General features: G+C 34.1%; 1 protein-coding gene across 1 annotated transcript; it reads right to left on the reverse strand.

Annotated features, from left to right (window-relative positions):
* Nucleotides 1-4056: 4056 nt before the first annotated feature.
* On the reverse strand, nucleotides 4057-22475 carry LOC126887101 (dnaJ homolog subfamily B member 13-like). Its single transcript, XM_050654438.1, has 5 exons — nucleotides 22369-22475; nucleotides 22047-22268; nucleotides 16366-16691; nucleotides 12222-12393; nucleotides 4057-4390 (listed from the first exon to the last, which is right to left on the reverse strand). The coding sequence occupies exons 1-5, from the start codon at nucleotides 22434-22436 to the stop codon at nucleotides 4120-4122; spliced, it is 1059 nt and encodes a 352-aa protein (XP_050510395.1). The 5' UTR covers nucleotides 22437-22475; the 3' UTR covers nucleotides 4057-4119.
* Between the last annotated feature and the right edge of the window lie 480 nt (nucleotides 22476-22955).

Below are 22955 nucleotides of genomic sequence, written 5' to 3' on the forward strand. Positions count from 1 at the left end.
CTTAGTACATTTTCCAAAAGTCAGTTTTTATCGAGATATTTGAATATTTGTCAAATCCACCACATATTTGTTTATGGTAAAGTACGATTATGGAGACTTTGTAATAATATGAAAATTTATTTATGATTTACATTTTTAGGTATATTTTGAACCATATTAAAAAAGAAGCCACATCTCGATAAAAGATGCTTCATCAAAAAAATACAAAGAGGCAAAAAAGTTTTAAGAACACTGTGTTTAACTAATGGTACCGCAGTAATAGTTTAATTGGAACGTATACAAACATTTGGGGGGTTTAAAGGAACAAAACCCTCATAAAATTTTTATGTAAACATGTTAAAAAAGAAGCCGCAACTCGATAAAAACTGCCTTACCAAAAAAATACTAAGAGGCAAAAAAGTTTTAAAAACATTTAATTGAACTAATGGCACCAGAATAATAATTTATTTGAAACGGACACAAAAGTTTGGGGGGGTTTAAGGGAACAAAACCCCCATAAAATTTTTATGGGGTGCACAAATTTCACTATAATTTTTCTTTAAGATGTTCTTACCATAAGAATGCCACATGTCCATTTTCAACAAAAAATCTCTAATAGTTTTCGACATATTCGAAAAAATCGATTTTCATTTTGTAACTTCAAAGGGCTGTAACTTTTTTTGTGTGCATATTTGTACTAAGGTAAGTTAGGTTCATTTGAACTATTTTTGGTCCCAAAATATGTGGTTTAATTTATGACCTGTATTTTTGTTACACCCTGTATACATACATAAACGAAAAACTGTTAGAACTAGTTTAATATACTAATGCAAAACAAAACTACTAAGTACTGTATTACGAAAAAAACAGATGTTAGGATTTTTTAAAGTATGTGTCAATTTGTTTTACATTGTATTAAGAACCTCAGCTTCACTTACTGTCTTATATCCTGAAAGTTCCTTTCTGATGTGGCTTTTCGATAGTCCACAGAAGGGTTCTGGACCTTGGAATGGGGTGCTAGCCACTTCTTTTGCGAGGCTATCAGCTTCCTCATTTCCTGTAATTCCCTTGTGACCTGGCACCCACATTAAGTTACTTTGTTGCGTTCCGCCAGCTTCTTGAGGGATTGTTTAGTCCTAAACCAACTTTGACTCACAAGTAAATGACTGTAAGGCAGTTTGGCAGTCTGATGAAATAAAGACTTTTCTGTCTAATAAAATAAAGACATGCCGATGCAATTTCTTCCAAGATTCTTAGATGACCCAATATATCTCCAGGTTTCATTATTTGTGCCTGTCGTAGCTTTAAGGTGGTGGTTGCTGCCTCCCTCCTTATGCAGAACTGCAAGGGAGGAAGGTGCAGCATCGCCTCTAGAGCTGCACTGAGGCATGTTGACGTTGCCCCTGTGATCCCCAGACAAGCTAGCCGCTGCACTTTTTGCAGTGTGGCGTTAGCTGTTCTTTGCTGGGTTTTTGGCCACCATACGAGTGATGCGTATGTGACCATGGGCTTAATAATCGTTTTATATGACCAGGTGGTCATTTTCGGTTTCAGGCCTCAAGTCTTTCCAAATGTCTTGCAACAGGTCCAACTTGCAACCAAGGCTCCGGATAAAAATTTTTCAATACTTATGACTATTCTATTCCAGATGAGTTTTTGATCTAGGGTTACCCCATATATGTAGGTATTTAACTTTTTTGGGGTAGTCTAATGTGATGACTCTGTAAATTGTATTTACATCTCAAAGTATATGTCAATTTTGTTTGTTTTACATTGTTTAGCTTCGATTTAAGAACCCCAGCTTCACTTACTTTACTTATGCCTGGTTGCACCAACAAATCTTGCTCCAGCTTAGCCCAGCTCAGTTTATAGATAGGGCCGCTTTAAGTCTCATTTACGTTGCACCATAATTTTCGATTCTTATCTATGCAATCCACGTGGCAGTCCATTGTGGCAAGCTGAAAATTGATCTAAGACTCAATAGTGCAACGCGTATGTTTTTTAAGCTGAGCTTAAGGCACGTCTTTTTTTATTTTATAATGGCTTTGGCTTAGCCAATTAGCCAGACTATTTGTTTTTTGTATGGTATTACAATAATAATTTTTAATTTAATATCTAAGCCTACTTATAATCTAAAACAGGATGTTATAATTTCAATTTTGTGTGATATGTTTATAATTTTAATTTTATTATCCAAGCCTATTTAAAATTTAAATTTACAGGACGTTACATATTCGTAAAGACATTTTAACGTCTGCTTATTTTTTGGAAAAATAATTTCATTTCAATTAATAGGTAAAGGACAATTTAGATCAATTAATTTTTCATACATTACTTTAATATTTTGTCTGTAATGTCCACACTCCAATATGAGGTGCTGTAGATTCTACCACATGCGCAATATGGGTTATCACTGATACCTATGCTGTATTTGTATGCTGGGGTTAGTGCGTGATTTGATCTCATTCTGTTTATCGTTTTTTGTACATTCTTTCACGGTTTTTGCTGTAAATTTTAAAGAACCTCTTGGATTGACATGAAATTTGGCGTACCCATAGCTAACATGTCAAAGAAAAAAAGTGATATGGTGCCTATGTGTGCTTTTACCGTGGGGGTGAGTTTCACCCCATCTCGGGGGTGAAAAAATATATGTCCAAGATAAATCCCGAAATGGATAAACTGACTAATTTTAAGCAACTTTTGTTCTATAGAGATTTTTCACCAAATCAATACATTTCGAGTTATTTGCTAGTGAATATGTTCATTTTTTAACAAAATAACCACGTTTTTAGACGGTTTTTCGCAAATAATTTCGAAATATCCAAATAATGAAGCATTCTTGGGAAAAAAACACTTCAACCTTTTTAAAGTGTTTAAAAAAGGCTTTATTTCTGTTTTTATAAAAAAAATTTCAAGCATCAAATGTAAGCAAATTACGCTCAAAATAAAGTTGGTCCCTTTTGTTTTGGCAAAAAAAATCAGGAAGATCACCCCCCAATTAGCAACATAAATGAAATTAATCGTTACCACTTCACAAGTTACTTTACTTATGTTGTGTTTGTATGATCTCTAAGTTTCATCGATTCAAAGTGCTTATTTTTGAAAAAATTGGTTTTAACGTAAAATTTTTAAAAACTTTAATTTTTAAAAAAATGCTATTTTTCAAAATAACTTAAAAATTGTTAGAGATACCAAAAATCTTAAATAATGAAAAAAGTCGGCTTCACTTTTCTGAATATTTTGTATTCTTTTGTTTTTCTGTAAGACACAAATTGGTTAAGATTCGGTGTTTCTAAATTTGCATACACTCATGATAAGTGAGTCGTTCAAGCCCTTTTGACTACAGCTCTTTCAAAAATAAGGACTTTGAACCGATGAAACTTACAGATCATATGACCAATACATACGTGAGTAAAAAACTTGTGAAGTGGTAACGATTAAGTTCATTTGAAATGCTAATTAGGGGGTGATTTTCCCGATTTCTTACCAAAAAAGGGACCAACTTTATTTTGAGCGTAACTTGTTTACTTTTGATGCTAAAATTTTTTTTAAACAAAAATAAGCATTTTTTAAACACTTTCAAAAAATTCAAATGAGTTTCCCCAAATAAGTGCTTCGTTTTTTGGTTATGGCACGTTAAAATATTCGATTGGGAATTTGACGAATATGAACCTATTTTTCATTAGCTACAACTCTGCTTCTACTAGGTACTTAGCAATTTAAACCATCTCTCATTAGGAATTAGTGGTTGGAAATTTTTAAAATTACATACATAATTACATAGGCCATCTGTCTTTAATTATTTTGTTGATAATACTGCCTGGAAGGTTTGAATCCATGTAATATGTTTGTATTACCTTGGAAAAGAGAGTTTCAGAAGGTTTAGTGTAAATTGGAGGTATTTTATTTTTGTACATTTGGTCTTCATACATTGTCAATTTCCTGTAGCTTTCAACGTCTATGGGGGTTTTTTTAGTACACGTTTTTTAAGGCACGTCTTAAAAGATCTGTTGGTGCAACCAGACATTACTCTCTTACAGCCTGGTTAAAAATATTCACAATATTAATAATACTCAAAACTTTTCAATAGGTATATTTAACAATAATATAAAATATAAATGATAAAAAGAAATGCAAATTTTAATAACTATTTTTTATGGTTGGTGGCAATCGCTCATCAGGATCTACACGAAGTATTTTGTCAGTCAAGACGATGTTATTGATAAGTTTGTGTTGCCGGCTCTCTTCTTCGAATTTGCATAAATGGAACCCTTTTTTAAAAACTTCTTTGCAGTTCTTAGGTAGATATTGTGGAAAAATCACGTTAAACCGTATAATCAAATTACCTTTTTTAGGATACTGGTCTAAAATAGGCATCCCTTCATTTTCTATAATCTTTTCGTAGTTTGGGCTAAAAGTTAAAATTAGCATTAATTATAACGGAGAAGTAAGTTTATACCGGGTGGACCAAAAGTTAGTTAACCGTTTTGAATACCACCTTCATCAATACATTTTTGGCAACCCTTATACACAGTGAAACAAATCTTTCTACAGACTTCCAAGTTGGCACGGAGAACTTCAAATTGGCAAAAACTTTATCTTTAAGTACTCCCCACAACGCAAAATCAGAGGGCGTCAAATCTGGCGAGCGCGCGGGCCATTCAATTCTGTCTCTTCTCCCTATCCAATCACTAAACTCTTCATTTAGAAACTCACGAACTTGCAATCCGTAATGAGGTAGTACACCGTCTTTCTGAAAATATCGAATACCTTGTAACTGTGGATTAATTTGCAAAGCCCTTCACAGGGCATGATATATTTTCTTGGAGACGCCGCAAACTTGCGCGTGACTTTTTTTGATAGCGTTAACTGACTTTTGGTTCACCCGGTATAACGTATTTGTTTAATTAAAATAAATCAATTATTGGTGTAAAAGAGAAAGTAATAACTATAGGTATATTAATGTAGTGCATAAAACTTGGATTACTAAACTTCATCAATCAGTCCTGATTTGTTTATTGTTGAACATAGGCCTCCTCTAGATATTTCCATCTTCTTCTGTTCTGTGCCTCTGCTATTCACAATTCTTTTTTTAAGCAATTTTTTTTGCCCATATGTCGCCTTTCATTCTTGTAACATGTCCCGCCCATCTCCATTTTTTTCTTCTAATACGTTCGATAATATCTTCCACTCTGGTTCGTCTACGAACTTCCTCGTTTCTTACTCTATTTCTTAAGCTTATTCCAAACATTGATCTCTCCACCTTTCGTTGTGTCCTTAATTTTTGAGCTGACATTTTTGTGAGAGTTAAGGTTTCTGCTCCGTATGTGAGGACTGGTAGAACGCATTGTTTAAAAGCTTTCGTTTTTAAATGGATTGGTATACTTGTTTTAAACACATCTCTCATTTTTCCGAATACAGTCCAACAAAAACTTTTTCTTATGAGTAGCTCGCATGTTTGGTTGTCCCGCGTTAACCTTATTTCGTGATTCAAAGAAACATATTTTTCCATAAGTTCTATGGCAGATTTCTCGATTTCTATTAGCTCTTTGGGGACGAGATTGGTCATCATTTTTGCTTTTCCATAGTTTATCTTTAAACCAACTCTCTGTGTCACTTACTGTATTTGTTGTAGCATAACTAGGTTCTCCTAAGTAGTCTGGTATGAGAACAATGTCATCGGCATATCTAATACCCTTTGATTAATAACCTTTTTAATAATTAAAGGGTATTAAAAAACATGAGTAACTAAATTAAGATACCTGTCATTGTTTTTATAACATTCGGTGGCATAGTAATTAAAAATAGCTGACGAACGTTATTTTTGAGATACTTTTAATGAGATGATATCTTTCTTCTTCTTCAAATGCAAATCCACTAATGGACGTTAGCGATCACATTTTCCATTAACTCTCTGTTTCTTGCAAAGTGTATCAGAGATTGTATGTCGTTAATCCCTGTCCATTGCCTTATGTTTCGGAGCCAGGACATTTTCTTGCGTCCTATTCCTCTCTTGCCTTCAATTTTACCCTGGATTATAAGTTGAAGGAACTGGTATTTTTCGTTTCACATGATGTGACCCAAATACGCCGTTTTTCTTTTCTTGATGTTTTCGAAAAGCTGGCGTTCTTGGTTGATTCTTTTAAGGACATCTACATTTGTGACTTTCGCCGTCCATGGTATCTTTAGGATACGGCGATAAAGCCACATTTCGAAGGCTTCTAATCTGTTTATATCCCTAGTTTTGAGTGTCCAGCCCTCTACGCCATATAGCAGTATACCGACCATCCGTAGCACTTTTAGTCTTTAGTCTCAGTTAAAGATCGAACTCTAAACAGGTCAGTACCTTCCTGAATTTTACGAAAGCTTATCGAGCTTGCTCAATACGACATTTTTACTTTCCTGTCCGAGGTCCAGTCTTCAAAAAGCCACGTTCCCAGGTATTTAACTTTGCTCACTCTTTCAATGGACTTAGTATTCAGTGTTATGGTGGAGTTTTCAAATGCATCCAAGTTTCTGGAGATGATCATGAATTTGGTCTTTTTGGTATTAATCTCTAATCTCATTCGCTTACTGTATTCTCCGATTATAGTGACAAGTTGTTGAAGATCTGCTATGTTGTCACAAATTAAGACAGCATCATCGGCATATCGTATGTTGTTGATCAATACTCCATTCACTTTGATTCCCATATCTGCATCTTCCAAAGACTCTTGAAATATGGCTTCCGATTAAATGTTACATAAAAGAGGGGAAAGCACACATCCCTGCCGAACACCCCTTCTTATATGTATGGGTTTGGATATAGAATTGTCTATTTTTAATTGTGCTGCCTGATACCAGTACAAGTTTTCAATGCATCTTATATCTTTTTTAGAGTCTTTGTTTGAATTTCGAACGAGACAGTCGATATTACCAGTTTGCTTATCTATAGTTAAATATAAATACAAAAATAAAAATCCAGTTTTTGTGGTGAAACAAATTAAACGATTGTTAATGGGACCCAAAAAGCGAAAATGGATTCCGCTTCGACGGCGATAAATCGGAATATTCTGCAATCTAACGAACCTATGCAATGCGACGCAATGGGTACTAGTCAGCAGCCAGTGGCGTACGCTCCAAAATACCAAATGTGCACTGATCAACAATTACAAGATAATATGCAAATTTCTCAACCATTAAACACATCTTACTCTCAACCCTTAAAGCAACCCCAATATACTAACCCACCTTCCACCTCATTAAATCAAACCGAATGGAAAACAGTCGAAAACTCCAACAAAAGACATCGAACTAGTCCAGACAAAAGAATTGTAAAGCAAACAAAAATAAACGATTACTGGCTGAACTCGCCGACTACCACTTATAACAGATTCGAGGCACTAAATAGCGAGTCAAAAGATGATGAAATAAATGACAATGAAAGCACAAGTGAAAAAGAGAAAATAACCAAACCGCCTCCAATATTTATTAAGGGGGTTAAACACATACCCCCACTTATCGAATTACTAAACCAAATTGCTGAAAATAATTACGAATTAAAAGTTCTTAGCTCCGATCAAGTTAAACTTCAGCCAAAATCTGCTGACTACTATAGTACAATAACAAAAGCCCTATCGGAAAAAAAGACAGAGTTTCATACTTATCAAATAAAAAACGAGCGCAGTTTCAGGGTTGTTCTTAAGAACATGCATTACTCGATGGACAAAAATCTTATAAAAAAGGAAATAGAAGAGAAAGGCCACACTGTTAGAAACATTTGGAACATCAAACACCCTAAAACTAAAGATCAGCTATCACTATTTTTCGTCGACTTGGAACCTTCTGATAATAATAGAAATATATATGACATTGAGTTCCTATTAAACCATAAGATTAAAATTGAACCACCGTACCAGAAAAGAGAGATACCACAATGTTCTAGATGTCAACGATACGGACATACCAAATCATACTGCCACCTTAGACCACGATGTGTAAAGTGCACAGGGGATCATGCAACAGAGCAATGCACTAATAAAGAAAGAAGTGCCAACGTCAAGTGTGTACTCTGCGAGGGAGACCACCCAGCAAACTACAAAGGTTGCAGGGTATACAAGGAGCTACAAACGAAAAAATTCCCAACGATTAGACCCAGGCCTAGCATGCCAATTAATCATGCACAACATGTCCAAGCAGGAGTTACCTACGCCCAAATCGTTAATAACTCACAACAAATTACGAATAGTAATACAAACCAAACAGAAGTAATTACTACCAATACTCCCGCCTCAAATGACATGGCTGAACTAAAGAATATGTTAAAAGTCCTGATGGAACAAATGGGTACACTGTTAAACCTTCTCACCACCGTCGTCACTAAATTAACAAAATGATCAAATTCTTGAAAATAGCTATTTGGAATGCCAACGGGCTAACAAATCATGCTCAAGAAGTTAAAGCTTTTATACTAATACACAACATCGACATAATGTTAATATCTGAAACACACTTTACAAATAGAAGCTATCTGAGAATTCCCAACTATGCAATATATAACACCAAACATCCAGATGGCACTGCACATGGAGGAACTGCAATCATAATTAAGTCATCTATAAAACACCACGAGTTAAATAAGTTTAAAAGAGACTATATACAAGCAACAAGTATTAGCATAGAAGACTGGAACGGTCCTTTAACAGTAACTGCAATATATAGTCCACCACGACATACTATAGCCAAAAATCAATACCAAGAATTCTTCAACACACTTGGAAACAGGTTTCTAGCAGGCGGCGATTATAACGCAAAACACACTCACTGGGGATCCAGGCTAATAACTCCGAAAGGTAGGCAATTATACATGGCAATGGAAACCAACAACCTTAAATACATATCTACTGGCGAACCCACATACTGGCCCACAGACACAAACAAAATTCCAGATTTGGTTGATTTCTGTGTGACTAAAGGAATACCACTTGAATCCCAGACAGCACAATCTTGTTTCGATCTTTCATCCGACCACTCTCCTGTCTTGGTCATGATATCTACGAATATCCTCGAAACACAACCTCCACCATATCTAAGTAGTAAATATACCAATTGGATTAAATTCCGGGCTATCCTTGATGAGAGACTGGACCTAAACATCCCACTAAAATCGGATGGCGAAATTGACGAAGCAGTAAATCAATTAAGTAGGATAATTCAGGAAGCTGGCTGGCAGTCAACACCTAAACAACCAAGAACAATCATACACAAAGATTTACCCAACGAAATAAAAGAAAAAATCGCAGAAAAAAGAAGACTAAGGAAAGTATGGCAAAGAACCCGTGCACCCCAGGATAAAAATAGATTAAACCAAGCTACAGCGCGACTAAAAACTTTGTTAAACAACAATAAAAACAACGACATAAAACGATATCTACAAAATCTATCTGCTACGGAAACCTCCGAATACTCGCTATGGAAGGCAACACGAAAGATTAACAGACCACAACTCTCTAATCCGCCTATCCGGGCCAGTAACGGACGATGGGCTAAAAGTAACAACGAAAAAGCTACAGTCTTTGCCAAATACCTGGAGGAAGTGTTCCAACCACATGCCCAAAACAACAACTCTGATGCAGAAGATAATATTCAATTGTATTTAGAATATCCATACCAACTAGAAGCACCGTTGGAGAAATTCACAGCCAAACAAGTTTTCAACAAAATCCAAACAGATATGAATCCGAAAAAGTCCCCAGGGTTCGACTTAATCACTGCAAGAATTGTAAAAGAACTTCCCAAGAAAGGCGTGCAATATTTGACACAGATTTTTAACGCAATCTTAAGAACTGGTTACTATCCCCTTTTGTGGAAAGTGGCACAAATCATCTTAATACCCAAACCAGGCAAGCCTGTAGAAGAAGTTAAGTCCTATAGACCTATCAGTCTACTTTCAGTGATGTCAAAGGTTTTTGAAAAACTCTTACTAGACAGATTACAGCCAATCCTCGTGGAAAAGCAGCTAATACCCAACCACCAGTTTGGATTTAGACAACAACATGCTACCACCGAGCAAATTCATCGAGTCTGCAATTCCATAAACAAAGCCTTAGAAGAGAAGCAATACTGCTCTGCAGCCTTTTTGGATGTCTCGCAGGCTTTTGATAAAGTCTGGCACACTGGCTTGCTATACAAAATAAGAAAAGTCCTTCCTCTCAACTACTTTCTAATCCTCAAGTCCTATCTCTCCGACCGCCATTTCCTTGTAAAAGTTAAAGATCAGTGCACTAACTTATATCCAATCAACGCTGGAGTACCTCAGGGTAGTGTCCTTGGACCAGTTCTCTACCTACTCTACACAGCAGATCTTCCTACAAGCCAAAACATCATCACAGCCACATATGCAGATGACACAGCAATCATTGCAGCTCACTCAAACCCGTACATCGCCTCGCAACTGCTTCAGACAAATCTCGACAGTATAAATATCTGGTTACAAACATGGCGAATTAAAGTAAACGAAAGCAAGTCAGTACATATAACGTTCACTAATCGAAAAGATACGTGCCCAACCGTCTCAATAAATAATCAAGTACTACAACAAAAGGATGACGTAAAATACCTAGGTATGCACTTGGACCGCAGATTAACGTGGAAGAAACACATATTCACGAAAAGAAAACAGTTGGGTCTGAAACTCAATAAAATGTACTGGCTGATAGGAAAAAGGTTACAACTGAGTTTGTACAATAAAATTTTAGTATACAAGGCAGTGATTAAGACAATATGGAGCTATGGTATCCAACTGTGGGGATCTGCGACGAGATCCAATATCGACATCCTGGAGAGATTCCAATCGAAAACCTTGCGCATTATCACAAATGCACCGTGGTACATGCCCAATGAACACATCAATCGTGATCTCCAAATGAAGACTGTCAAAGAAGAAATTGCCAGTTACGCCCAAAAATACGACATCCGACTACAAAACCACCCCAACAGGCTAGCGAAGAACCTAATGAGACCCCAGCAAACAGAAGGCTAAAGCGCCACACTCCAAGCGATCTACGAACAAGATTTTAAATTTTAAATTTTCAAAAATATTTTATTTATTATAGAGTTTTATTTATAGGGTTTTATTTATTAGTCACAAATAATTTTGTTAAGTACTAAAATTATGATTTTATAGGATATTGTCACTGGACAGTCTCCTGCAAGTCTCTTTTAATTGTTAAACAATTTACTTATTGTAATCATTATTACAGATTGTAAATAAATGGGATGTTAAAAAAAAAAAAAAAAAAAAAAAATATCTTTTTGGTCTATATCAAGCTTCTTGAGGATCTGCATTAACTTGTGATGTTGGACACCATCAAACGCTTTCTCGTAATCTAAAAAGCACAGGAATACGTCCTTCCTCTGATCGTAACAAGTTTGGACCAACACCTGTGTTGCTACTATTGCTTCTCTTGTTCCTAAACCTTGCCTAAACCCAAACTGAGAAGCAGTGATGTCCCATTAAAATTTTTTGTATAATCGTTGATGTAGTATTTTTAAGAATATTTTTAAAGTGTGACTCATCAGGCTAATGAATCTGTGATCCTCACATCTTTTTGTATTGACTTTTTTGGGCAGGGGAATAAATGTAGAGAGCAACCACTGTTGAGGATAGCAACACGATATAGCTAGTGTAAAAAAACAGAGACATGTTAAGGATAGACCGGGCTAATTATATGCCACTCAATGCATCGAGGTGTAACGCCGACATAGGATTGAGTGGTCTAGCCATCTTTGTCTGTCACATGCGCGGAATCGCTTGGTTAAAAGAGATAGATAGACCACCGATCGACTGTTTCCCTGCTGTTTCCTCGTTACGCTTTTTTTGGTGAGTATGCCGTGTCTACGCTTAATATGTCAATGAAAAAAACACATTGTTTGGCAGGATCGCCATTTAAGGTTACCAGAGGCAGGGTTCCTTTCAATGTTAAGTGGCTAATGAAGAATAAAAGAACACATCTTTACTATAAGCGGCGTCCCAGTTTATTCTAGCCCTTAAATTACATGTAAAAGTGTATTTTTGAAAGCACACAAGATGCTAGCTCAGCAATTAATTTCTAAACAATGAAAAGCATATCTTGATTTGCAGATAACAAGTTTACGAATTTTTGTATGTCTTTACAAAAAACCTTTGTATTGAAAAAAGAGAAATAAGAGTGTTGTTTACTAGGCATTTCTTTTTATTACAACTTGCTTCTTTTTATACTTACTGTACAACGTCTGTAATAGGAACTCTAATGGTTCTATGGTCAATTGTGTCAACTGTTACGGTAGTTCCCAAAAGTGCATCTTCTAAACATACGTCTGCAGTCATAATTAAGTTATCACCTTCTCGTACAAAAGTTTCATGTGGTCTATCTTCTATTATAAATATTACATCCGCTGAAACAAAAATATGGTGTCTCAACAACAAAATCACAAACTAAAACTACTGTCAAATATACTTTTGATCTCCCAAAAATGCTCAAACGTCACCTGTATCGGCTAAAATCCGATACTGCATCAACAGTGGATCGCTGTGTCATCCGTTTATCTTATCCGGGAATGAATTATATTTCTCACACATCACCGCAATCTCAGTGATTTGACCAAGGGAATTGAGCTGAGTAAAATAACCATTTAGATTTTGTTTATTCTAATCGAAGAGACACTAAATGTTTTTCGCCGAAGTTTTGAGATGTTATTCGTATATGTATTTATATAAAAAACTAATATTTGAATATACAGGGTTGCGAAAAAGTCTGGCAACACGGTAATTTCTCGGAAACCGCCAGAACGATTTTTATGGTTTTTGGTGGGTGGTGGTTTATTTTTCATATTATATTCCCTATACCTAAATGCCATAATTTCGGAGTTATTGCTACATTTATTCAAAAAAATTTTAAACAATTTATAAAAATCATTTTTTTCGACCCAGGTAGGCATTATTTTAGATTCCTTGGATTATTGTGAACAAAAAAGGTCTTTTGTAATTTTCCTCTAAAGTTAATCGTTTCCACAACTTAAAACTGAAAAAAATCGAAAAATGACTATTTTCTAGGTTTAAAAACACAAGTAAAAAATATTATTTTTGAAACTACGAAGTGCCTAAATTCAAGTTCAATCCTTATTTTATCAGCTACCGGTAAGCAAGTTGGTCTTGTTTCATTTTAAAATATTTTTTAGTTGTTAATGCAATTTTTAGTTGTAAATGCTTTAGTTGATCGCCCGTTCTCTCATATGCGCTTCATTAATAATTAAAAAAACAATATTTTAGAATAAAACGTGCCAAAAATTCTTATAGGTATCGGATAGAAGAAGGTTTGATCTTGAATTTAGGTACATTGTAATTTCAATAATTATTTTTTTACTTGTGTTTTTGAACCTTGAAAATCGTAATTTTTTGTTTTTCTTTTCAGTTTTAAATTGTTTATAACTCGAAAACGGTCAACTTTAGAGAAAAATTATTACAAAAGACGTTTTTGTTCCCAATGATACAAAGAACCTAAAAAATGTCTACCCGGGCCAAAAAAATTGATTTTTATAAATTGTTTATTTTTTTTTAATAAATGTAGCAATAACTCCGAAATTATGGCATTATAGGGAATATAGGTACAGGGAATATCATATGAAAAATAATCAGTATCCCTTAAGAATTCCAAAACGCAAAAAATATACATGGTGTTCCATTTGAAATAAGAAAGTTCATTAAATTTCCATAAAAACGGAAGATTTCACAACAATGTAATTACCACTATAATATCGGCCTCCTCAAAAGACCCTCACAAAAATCGTTCTAGCGGTTTCCGAGAAATTACCGTGTTGCCAGACTTTTTCGCAACCCTGTAAAGTTAAAGACACTGAATTAAAACCTTAAGGCACGTATCCACTATGTTCGCGAACCTTCTTACGCTCTGCGCTCCCTGCAGCTGCTCCATTGGATACGACATGCACTCCTATACATTATACACTGCCACCGATTGGAGCGCGCACCGGAAGCGCGAACGTATCCACTATATGCCTATATATTCATCCGTTCATACAGGAACATAAATCGTTTTGTTCAAACCCTTGAGTCAACAAATTGGCCAGAGGTATTTAATACAATTTCTGCTGAGGATAAATCATTAGCTTTTTTAAATACTATCCAAAATTACTTTCGGTCCCATTTTCCACTACTTAAATGTAAACCTAAAAAATCTACACGTTCGAATTGGTTTACGCAGGAACTGTACAATTTAAGGGATCAGCTAAATCTTTTAGAAACGATCTGTCAGCAAAATAGTAATCTTAGGCCAGTCCTTCATTTGGCAAAGACAGAATATTCAATTAAATTAAAAGCAGCTAAAAGTAGTCACTTCATGAGACAGTTAAACGAATCATCAAATAAAATGAAATGTATTTGGCATTTAGTAAACTTAACAGTCGGGAAACAAAACAACTCAAAAGTACCTAGTGATAATAATAATAATTTAGCAGACAAGTTTAACCACCATTTTGTTGAAATGGCTCCAAAGTTACTTGCCGCTTTGGATCCTACTAAAATAGGTGGGTTTACATCAGCATCAAAAAACCGTAATAGCTGTTCTATGTTTTTATATCCAACTAACCCACAGGAAATAACTAGTATAGTCGGAAGTTTTAAATCCAAACACAGTTGTGATTTTGATCAGATTTCCCCTAAGTTATTAAAACAATGCATTCAGGCTCTAGCAGATCCACTGACGGATATTTGTAATGCCTCTTTTCAACAAGGAATATTTCCTAGTATGTTTAAACTATCGATTGTAATCCCTTTATTCAAAAGTGGTGATAAAGCTGACCTTAACAACTACCGTCCCATAAGTCTCTTATCTGTGTTTTCAAAGATAATTGAAACTCTGGTTTATACTAGAATGAACGCATTCCTAAAAAAGCATAGTGTCTTGCATAATTTTCAACATGGTTTTACATCTTCTAAGTCTACAACTACAGCTCTTGCAAATTACGTCAGCTTAGTGTTGGATGCTTTGGACAGACGAGAGAAGGCATGTGGTTTATTTCTCGATTTGTCCAAGGCTTTTGATACTTTGGATCATAATTTGTTGCTAATAAAACTTGAGGGGATTGGTATTCGTGGTGTAGTTCTAAAATGGTTTACTTCCTACCTAGAAAATAGAAGACAAAAAGTAAAGATAACATCTAATGGACTTGTAAACGAATCAAACACATTGGGTATCCATTATGGTGTCCCTCAGGGTAGTGTATTGGGTCCTCTACTTTTTATAGTATATATTAATGATATAGCTTTGGTAACTAATTCACTGAGTGGAGTTAACATCATCAGTTATGCGGATTATACCAACATTCTAGTCACAGCAACATCCGATCAAAATTTGCAAAATAAAACTACACAGATATTATCCACCATCAACAGTTACTTTTTATCCAACAAACTAGTTTTGAATGAAGAGAAATCAAATATGATTTTCACGTCAAATAATTTATTAAACCATCAAGCCACTATACAAGCAGCAATAGATAAAACAGACTGCACGAAGTTGCTGGGGGTCCTGTTAGACAGTAATTGTAAATGGTCAAACCACATTTCTAATTTGAAATCCAGATTAAGTAGCGCATGTTATGCATTGAGAATTCTTTCACGTCTCTTTAATACATCAATATTAAAAACAGTATACTTTGCCCATTTTTACTCAATAGCCAAATATGGCATTGAAGTCTGGGGTTGTACCGCTGAATTAGAGCAAATATTCGTACTTCAGAAAAGAGCTATTAGGATAATGTATAAAATGAAATTTAGAGATTCTTGTAGAGGCATCTTTAGACAAAACAATATTCTTTCAATTCCTGGTCTGTATATATTTTCGTGTATAATGTATTTACATTGCAAAATTTATGAATTCAATAAATTTCAATTTAACCATGTTTATTCAACAAGATTCAGAGACAATCACTTTATGCTTCCACAACATCGTTCTGTTTTGTTGGAAGGTAGCACACATTATGCAGCCATAAGTTTCTTTAACAAACTGCCAATAGATATACGAATGATTTTACATCAGCCAAACTTTCGGAGGTGTGTACATCAATACATTTGTGAGCTAGAGCCATATTCTAAAAATAACTTTTAAGTATGTTTTGTCGTATTTATTAATTTATATACTTTTAGATGTGTGTCTGTATCTTTGACTTGTCTCATACATATACTTTGTATAATGTCGCATGTGATGAATAAATTTGATTTGACTTGACTTGACTATATGGAGCAGTTGCAGGAGCGAGAAGCGCGAACATAGTGGATACATGCCTTCATACAGGATGAAAATATGGGAATTAAAACTTATAAAGTTTAAACAAATATTTATTTTAATTTACCAGGTATCGTAGCGGGATTCTGATCAGCTTCTTCTGGAAATACAATTTCAGTGTTTTGTTGTATTCCTGGTTTAATAGGAACATTCAGAATGTGTTCTTTAATTTCTGTGACGGTTCTTTCATCGTTACTGAACTCTAATCTGTGAATTTTCATTTTCTTTACACCGCCAAAGTATATTTCATGTAAAGTTAGATGTAATGGATGTTTTATTGGATCTTGTTTTTTCTTAATACATTTGGTACCATCCGACAATTCGTGCAGTAAGGGTGGGTTCTTTAGAACATCTAGTAAGTCTGCAAATGGCGAGGAAGTTCCGAAAAAATCTCTAAAAGTAAATAATATACGTGTAGGTAATATACGTTTAGATTTGGATTAGATATAGCCATTGAAGGAAGCGCTAAAATCGACAACATTGGTTATTCCACTACATAACCTACTAAAGGACCCCGCAGAAACCTTATGGGAAATGGTTCTCTGTCAAATGCTCTGAAACTTTAGGTTCTGATAGTCCTTGATGTGTAGAACAAAAGGCTCAATGGGCGCTTAGCTCCAAAAAATCATGGTTTTAAGATATAAAAGCCTCTGAAGTTGTAGGTACAGTGAGGACGTTTGAGTTGGAATAAATTCATTTTCTCGAGATTGGGCGACTCGGGAGATAAATTACTTATCAGGTCGATTTTTATTTTTAAATTATAATGTTTGGCATATATATCATACTAGTGACGTCATCCATCTGGGCGTGATGACGCAATCGATGATTTTTTTAAATGAGAATAGGGGTCGTGTGATAACTCATTTGAAATGCTATTCAATTCTCTATTCACTAATATAAACATTAGCATAATTATTTATACAGGGTGCCCAAAATTTTTTTTAATTAGATTAGTTGAGACAAAAAGAAGAATTTATATAATTTATTTAATTCGAAATACATTTTACTGTTGCCCAAAAACAGGAAAAAATGTTTATTTAATAAATAAATATTGTTTTTCTCTTAATTTCAATATTAAAGCTGCCACCCACCTGCCTTTTAGCCGTTTGAACATTTAATTTAAGCGAAAAGCAATGTTTATTTTTCAAATTAACATTTTTTTGTTTTCTGACAGCAGTAGAATGTATTTCGAATTAAAGAAATTATATACATTCTTCTTTTTGTCTCAATTAATTTAATTCAAAAAGATTTTCGGGCACCCTGTATAAATAATTATGTTAATGTTTATATTATTGAATGGAGAATTGTATAACCTTTCAAATGAGCTATCACACGACCCCTATTCTTATTTAAAAAAATCATCGATTGGATCATCACGCCCAGATGGATGACGTCACTAGTATGATATATATGCCAAAAAATTATAATTTAAAAATAAAAATCGATCTGATTCGTAATTTCTCTCCAGATTGCCCGTTCTCGAGAAAATGAATTTATTCCAACTCAAACGTCCTCACTGCACCTATAACTTCAGAGGTTTATATCTTAAAACCATGATTTTTGGAGCTACGCGCCCATTGAGTATTTTGTTCTACACATCAAAGACTACCAGAACCCAAAGTTTCAGAGCATTTGACAGAGAGCCATTTCCCATAAGGTTTCTGCGGGGTCTTTTAGCGTGGACAAATAAGAAAATCCCAGAGGATTTTAACATTTCAATAATACTGCCTATACCCAAAAAGCGAGACTCTAAAGAATGCAGTAATTATAGGGGTATATCACTTCTATGCTCAGCGTTGAAGATCTACGAAATTATTTTAGAAAAGAGACTACGAGAAATAGTCGAACCTCGACTGGCAGATATCCAAAGTTGGTTTATACCTTCACACAGCGGGGCAGGATCATATTATATTCACACAGGGCCCCCGTAACCGGGCGTGCGGCGCACGCGGGCGTAACTCCAAAGGGGCGCCAAACCGAAGGTTTGGTAAATAAGAAATATTTATTTTAAATGAGATAATCATTTTTATATACAATTTTAATTATTTCATGAACAGCTAGAGAAATCTCAAAAATCAAATATTGTGTTATTACTGAAAAAATAATTATTCCCGAAAATAATTAAGACATTGCATCTGCGTAACTTGGAACCATATGGGAAACTTTTTTATTATTAATTTTATGGAAAAAATTTATTCTTCATAAAGTGCTTTGCATAGTCTAAAAACTAAAATGCAACCAAATATAAAATTGTGTCAATCTTATGAGTATCAAAAATATGAATTTCGATCAAGAGTACCTTATATTTCACAATATCGAAAATTATTGTTATGAAAAGTTGTTTGGAATTAATTAAAAACTGTTTTAATATGCAATTACATCCTTTTAATTGAAATTTTTTTTCTCAAATTACAAATACCCAACGAGTCCTTGTGGGATCGGTACTCACCGGAGGGGCCGCAGACGTTCGGATACAATTAGCGTCTCTTTGCAAAGACAATGACGTCGACTTTGCAAAGTAACAAGACACTTACTCAACACACACACACACACTACACATTACACCTGAGTTAGTGATAAGTTATACAATTACGTGGCTTAAGGTTCTAGTTCTAAACCAAGGCCAGAATCAAAGGAAAAAAATACCCAACGCTTTTTTCATTTATTAGATACGAATGCGATAATTAACTCTAATATTGTTATTGAATAATTAATTAATAGATAATAATAAAAGAGTTTTCACATTATTTGTAGTAACTGAAAAGGGCTTATTATTAATAATAAAAGACTTATCGTATTATTTCTAATAAATGAAAAGGGCGTTGTTGAAAAGTACAATTAATGTACGATAAAAAGTTCTTTCTAAAAAGCTTTGCATGGTCTAAAATCTCAGATGCAACCATCAAATCCTATCAAATTTTTTCAATTTTATATGAGATATATATATAAAAAAAATATGAGTTTCGATCAAAAGTAAAGTGCCTTTCTAGATCACAATATATTTCAATTAGAAGTATGTAATTGCACATTGCATATAGAAACATAGTTTTTAATGCTGAACAACTTTTCATAATAACTTTTCAATATTGTGAAAACTGAACGTACTTTGCTCTTGACCGAAATTCATATTTTTTGACATACTTCGTAAAAGATTCATAAAATTTGATATTTGATCTTGATGGTTGCATTCTGAGTTCTAGACAATGCAGAACTTTTTATGAAGAATAACTTTTTCTCGTAAAATTAATAATAAAACAGTCTCCCATATATGGTTCCTAGTTATGTAGACACCCTGTATAAAATTTGTTTGAAAACTTTGAAATGACAAAGTATTATTGTTTATTTACTTAAATGTATACATATTTTTAATTTAATATGCAGGGTGCTTCATTAATAATGCAAAAAATTTAAGGGGAAAGGCGCAAAATGTCGCCTGTCAAAATTTTCAATGTGTTTTAAATGTATTAATTTTTTTCGAATTCTGAGAAAATTAATAAGTAGTTTTAAAAAAATTTAACGCAGAATGAAAGATACCGTTATTACCGAGGGCCGACAGTCCCTTAAAATAAATAAAAAGTTTCTTTTTAATTAAATATTTGCAATTATTAAAAATCACACAATAAATTTTCTCTTTTATTTTCACCCCTGTAACTTATTAAAATAAACATTATAGAAGTTTTCAGGGACTTTCGGCCTCAGTAATAATGTAGTCTTTCATTCTGGGTTTAAATTTTTCAAAAATATTTGTTAGTTTCCAGGATACGGGGTGTTAAAATTTTTCTTACAAACTGACGATTTATTTATTGCTCTAAAACCGGTTGAGGTGTGCAAATGAAATTTGCTGGGTTTTAAGACATAGTTATTGCGCATGTTTTGACATACAATTAAGAAATTTATATTCACCATTGGCGCGCGTACGGGTAATAGTCTGAAATTTTTTAAAGATAAAAATGGTACGCCACTGAAATATTTCAAATTAAAAATCTTTCTTGAATTCCTTGTTCAATTTGTAACAAAAAATCTATCTTCATTTTTTTTTCATGAGACACTTCATTTTCATGCAAAAAATAAAACATCTTAACGCTTACAAAGTTTTCGACGAAGTTTCTATATGAATGTGTAGAAACTTATTTCGAATACTTTGTAAGCGTTAAGATATTTTATTTTTTGCATGAAAACGAAGCGTCGTATGAACAAACATGAAGATATATTGTTTGTCAGAAATTGAACAGGGAATTCAAAAATAATTTTTAATTTGAAATATCTCAGTGGCGTACTATTTTTTTGTTTCAAAAATTTTAGACTATTACCAGTACGCGCGCCAATCGTGAATATAAAATTCTTAATTGTGTGTCAAAACATGTGCACCAACTATGTCTTAAAACCCACCAAATTAAATTTGCACACCTCAACCGGTTTTAGAGCAATAAATAAATCGTCAGTTTGTAAAAAAAATTTTAACACCCCGTATCTCGGAAACAAATGAAAATCGAATAACAACATATGAGTTATTTTTGATTATTTTTACGTATATTATACAGTCTTAAAGTTTGGTGCATTCCTCCCCACTCACCCTGTATAGTAGATTTAAAGGGCGCCAAAATATGTCCAGCACGCGGGCGCCAATCACCCTTGCGGGGGCCCTGTATTCACACTACAGCAAATCACTGAAAAACACTGTTAAAAAACAATACCTGGCGTTCTTAGATATGGCAAAGGCGTTTGACATGGTCAATAGAGAAGGAATATGGTAAAGCCTGATAAACAAAGGAAGTAGATGAAGAACTCATAAGTGCAATAAAGAGTTTATATGTCAACACAAAAAACCAGGCCAGGACAAATAACCTAATCTTAGGCCAATTTTCTAATAACGACGGGGTTAGACAAGGTGGAGTGCTGAGCCCACTGTTATTTTTTTCTGTTATGGATGAAGTGATTAAAAAGTGTTGGATAAAAACTAAAAAATGCGCTATAGGGTATAGAAATCTGCAACAAAAATAAAAATTGAAGCCTGTGCATTTGTTGATGACATTGTTTTAGTTGCAAGAACTGAAAAGGCTCTTGCAGATAATATTAGAATCTGGACAGAGGAACTAAAAAGCTACAACTTACTGAATGACAGGCAAAGGAAAAGATTACAAGCTAGAGAAATGAGATACTTAAGAAAAGCGGTAGGAGCAAGAAGATTAGACAAAAGAAGAAACCAAGATATGAACAACAGGTAAAATCGCTCAACGAAAAAGTTAAAGAAAAGAAGTTAAAGTGGGCTGGACACATGATAAGAATGAGTGGTGACAGACAAGTGAAGATGGCGTGGGAGGCCAAAGCAGTAGGTAAAAGCACGAGGGGCAGACCAAGGAAAAGCTGGAACACTAGTGTAAACGAAATACTTAAGAAAAGAGGAACATCGTGGCAAGAAGCAAAAGTTTTAACAGCAGATAGGAAGAAGTGGCGTAAATTTGCAGAGAGTAGCATATAAAAGAAGAAACTTCGACACCTATGGGTATATTAAGAGGAAATCGATTATGTATGTCTGTATGGTTATTCCACTATCATCAGCGATGAGGATGATAATGACAGCGGAGAACTGAGTCTGAGTGTTAGAATAGAAGCGAATCAGGTACATTAGGTGTGAAGTGGGGACCGTCTCGTTCGTACTCGACGGCGCGCTGTTGCCATTTATGGGGTGTACCTATATCTAATTTAAAACCAAACTATATGTATGATATATTTATTTATGCTACCTACTTGTATGTAACCATAGGTTCGCCGTGATATCGATAAGCCGGAAAACAACCATCTATTGTAGGTACTCCTCCTTTTAGTCCTTCTTCACCATACTGATCGAAAACTGCCCTTCTTTCAGGATCACTAAGAACGTCATATGCCTCTCCAATAAGGGAGAATACTTGTTGCGCATGATTATCATTAAGTAACCTTTTATTAAATTCCAACGCTAAATTTCGATATCTAAAACAAAGATCTGCTTCAGAAAAAAGTAAAAAGGAACAGTTTTACTGCCAAAATAGTGTGACTAAAAAAAAATAAAATTAACTGATTGAATACGAACGCTTTTTTTATTTCCAAGTCTGTACTATGTCTTGGTATTTGTAAAATTCCATAATAATCGAGCCCCATTTTAACTATTTTGACTTAATATTGACAGAAGTGACTAAATTTTATGTTAAAAAAATATTACAAAAATCAGTCAAAATACAATACCTACCTAAATAAATTCTTTATAAATTTTTACTTTATTGTGTTTATACTTTTTTTGTCCGGCTACTTCTTAATTTTTTAGTTAATTCTATAGATCTTTTTCAACGATCGATGAAAATTATTCGTGGTGTAATTAATATTTGAATTTTTCTTTTACATTTACATTTTGTAGGCTTTCTATATGCTTCTTCTGCTTACCTTTTTTGGTCTACTTTAAACCCATATTACACTTACATTTTAGCAGATTTTGGCCAGGGTAAAATATACTCCGGTATAAGCTTTAAGTCAATTAATGGCATTTTGAACCTTTTATTAATTAATACACTGATCAAAACGAAAAAGGAGCCACTATATGTATGTATAAAGATATTCAGTTTAACTAATTCTTTTTATGATTATAATATTTTTTATATCTAAGGCTTTTCGCTATAAATATAA

Source organism: Diabrotica virgifera, chromosome 6, assembly GCF_917563875.1.
Source record: "Diabrotica virgifera virgifera chromosome 6, PGI_DIABVI_V3a".
In the NCBI taxonomy this organism is placed as follows: Eukaryota; Metazoa; Arthropoda; class Insecta; order Coleoptera; family Chrysomelidae; genus Diabrotica; species Diabrotica virgifera.

Bases quoted from the DNA above. Each gene is read 5' to 3' on its own strand.
- LOC126887101 (XM_050654438.1), bottom strand. From the start codon at position 22,436: ATGGGGCTCGATTATTATGGAATTTTACAAATACCAAGACATAGTACA. The intron at 22,269-22,368 runs GTTCGTATTCAA...TCTTTGTTTTAG, and splicing joins GACTTGGAAATAAAAAAAGC to ATATCGAAATTTAGCGTTGG. The intron at 12,394-16,365 runs GTAAATTAAAAT...TTTTTGTTTCAG, and splicing joins GAATCCCGCTACGATACCTG to CGGATGTAATATTTATAATA.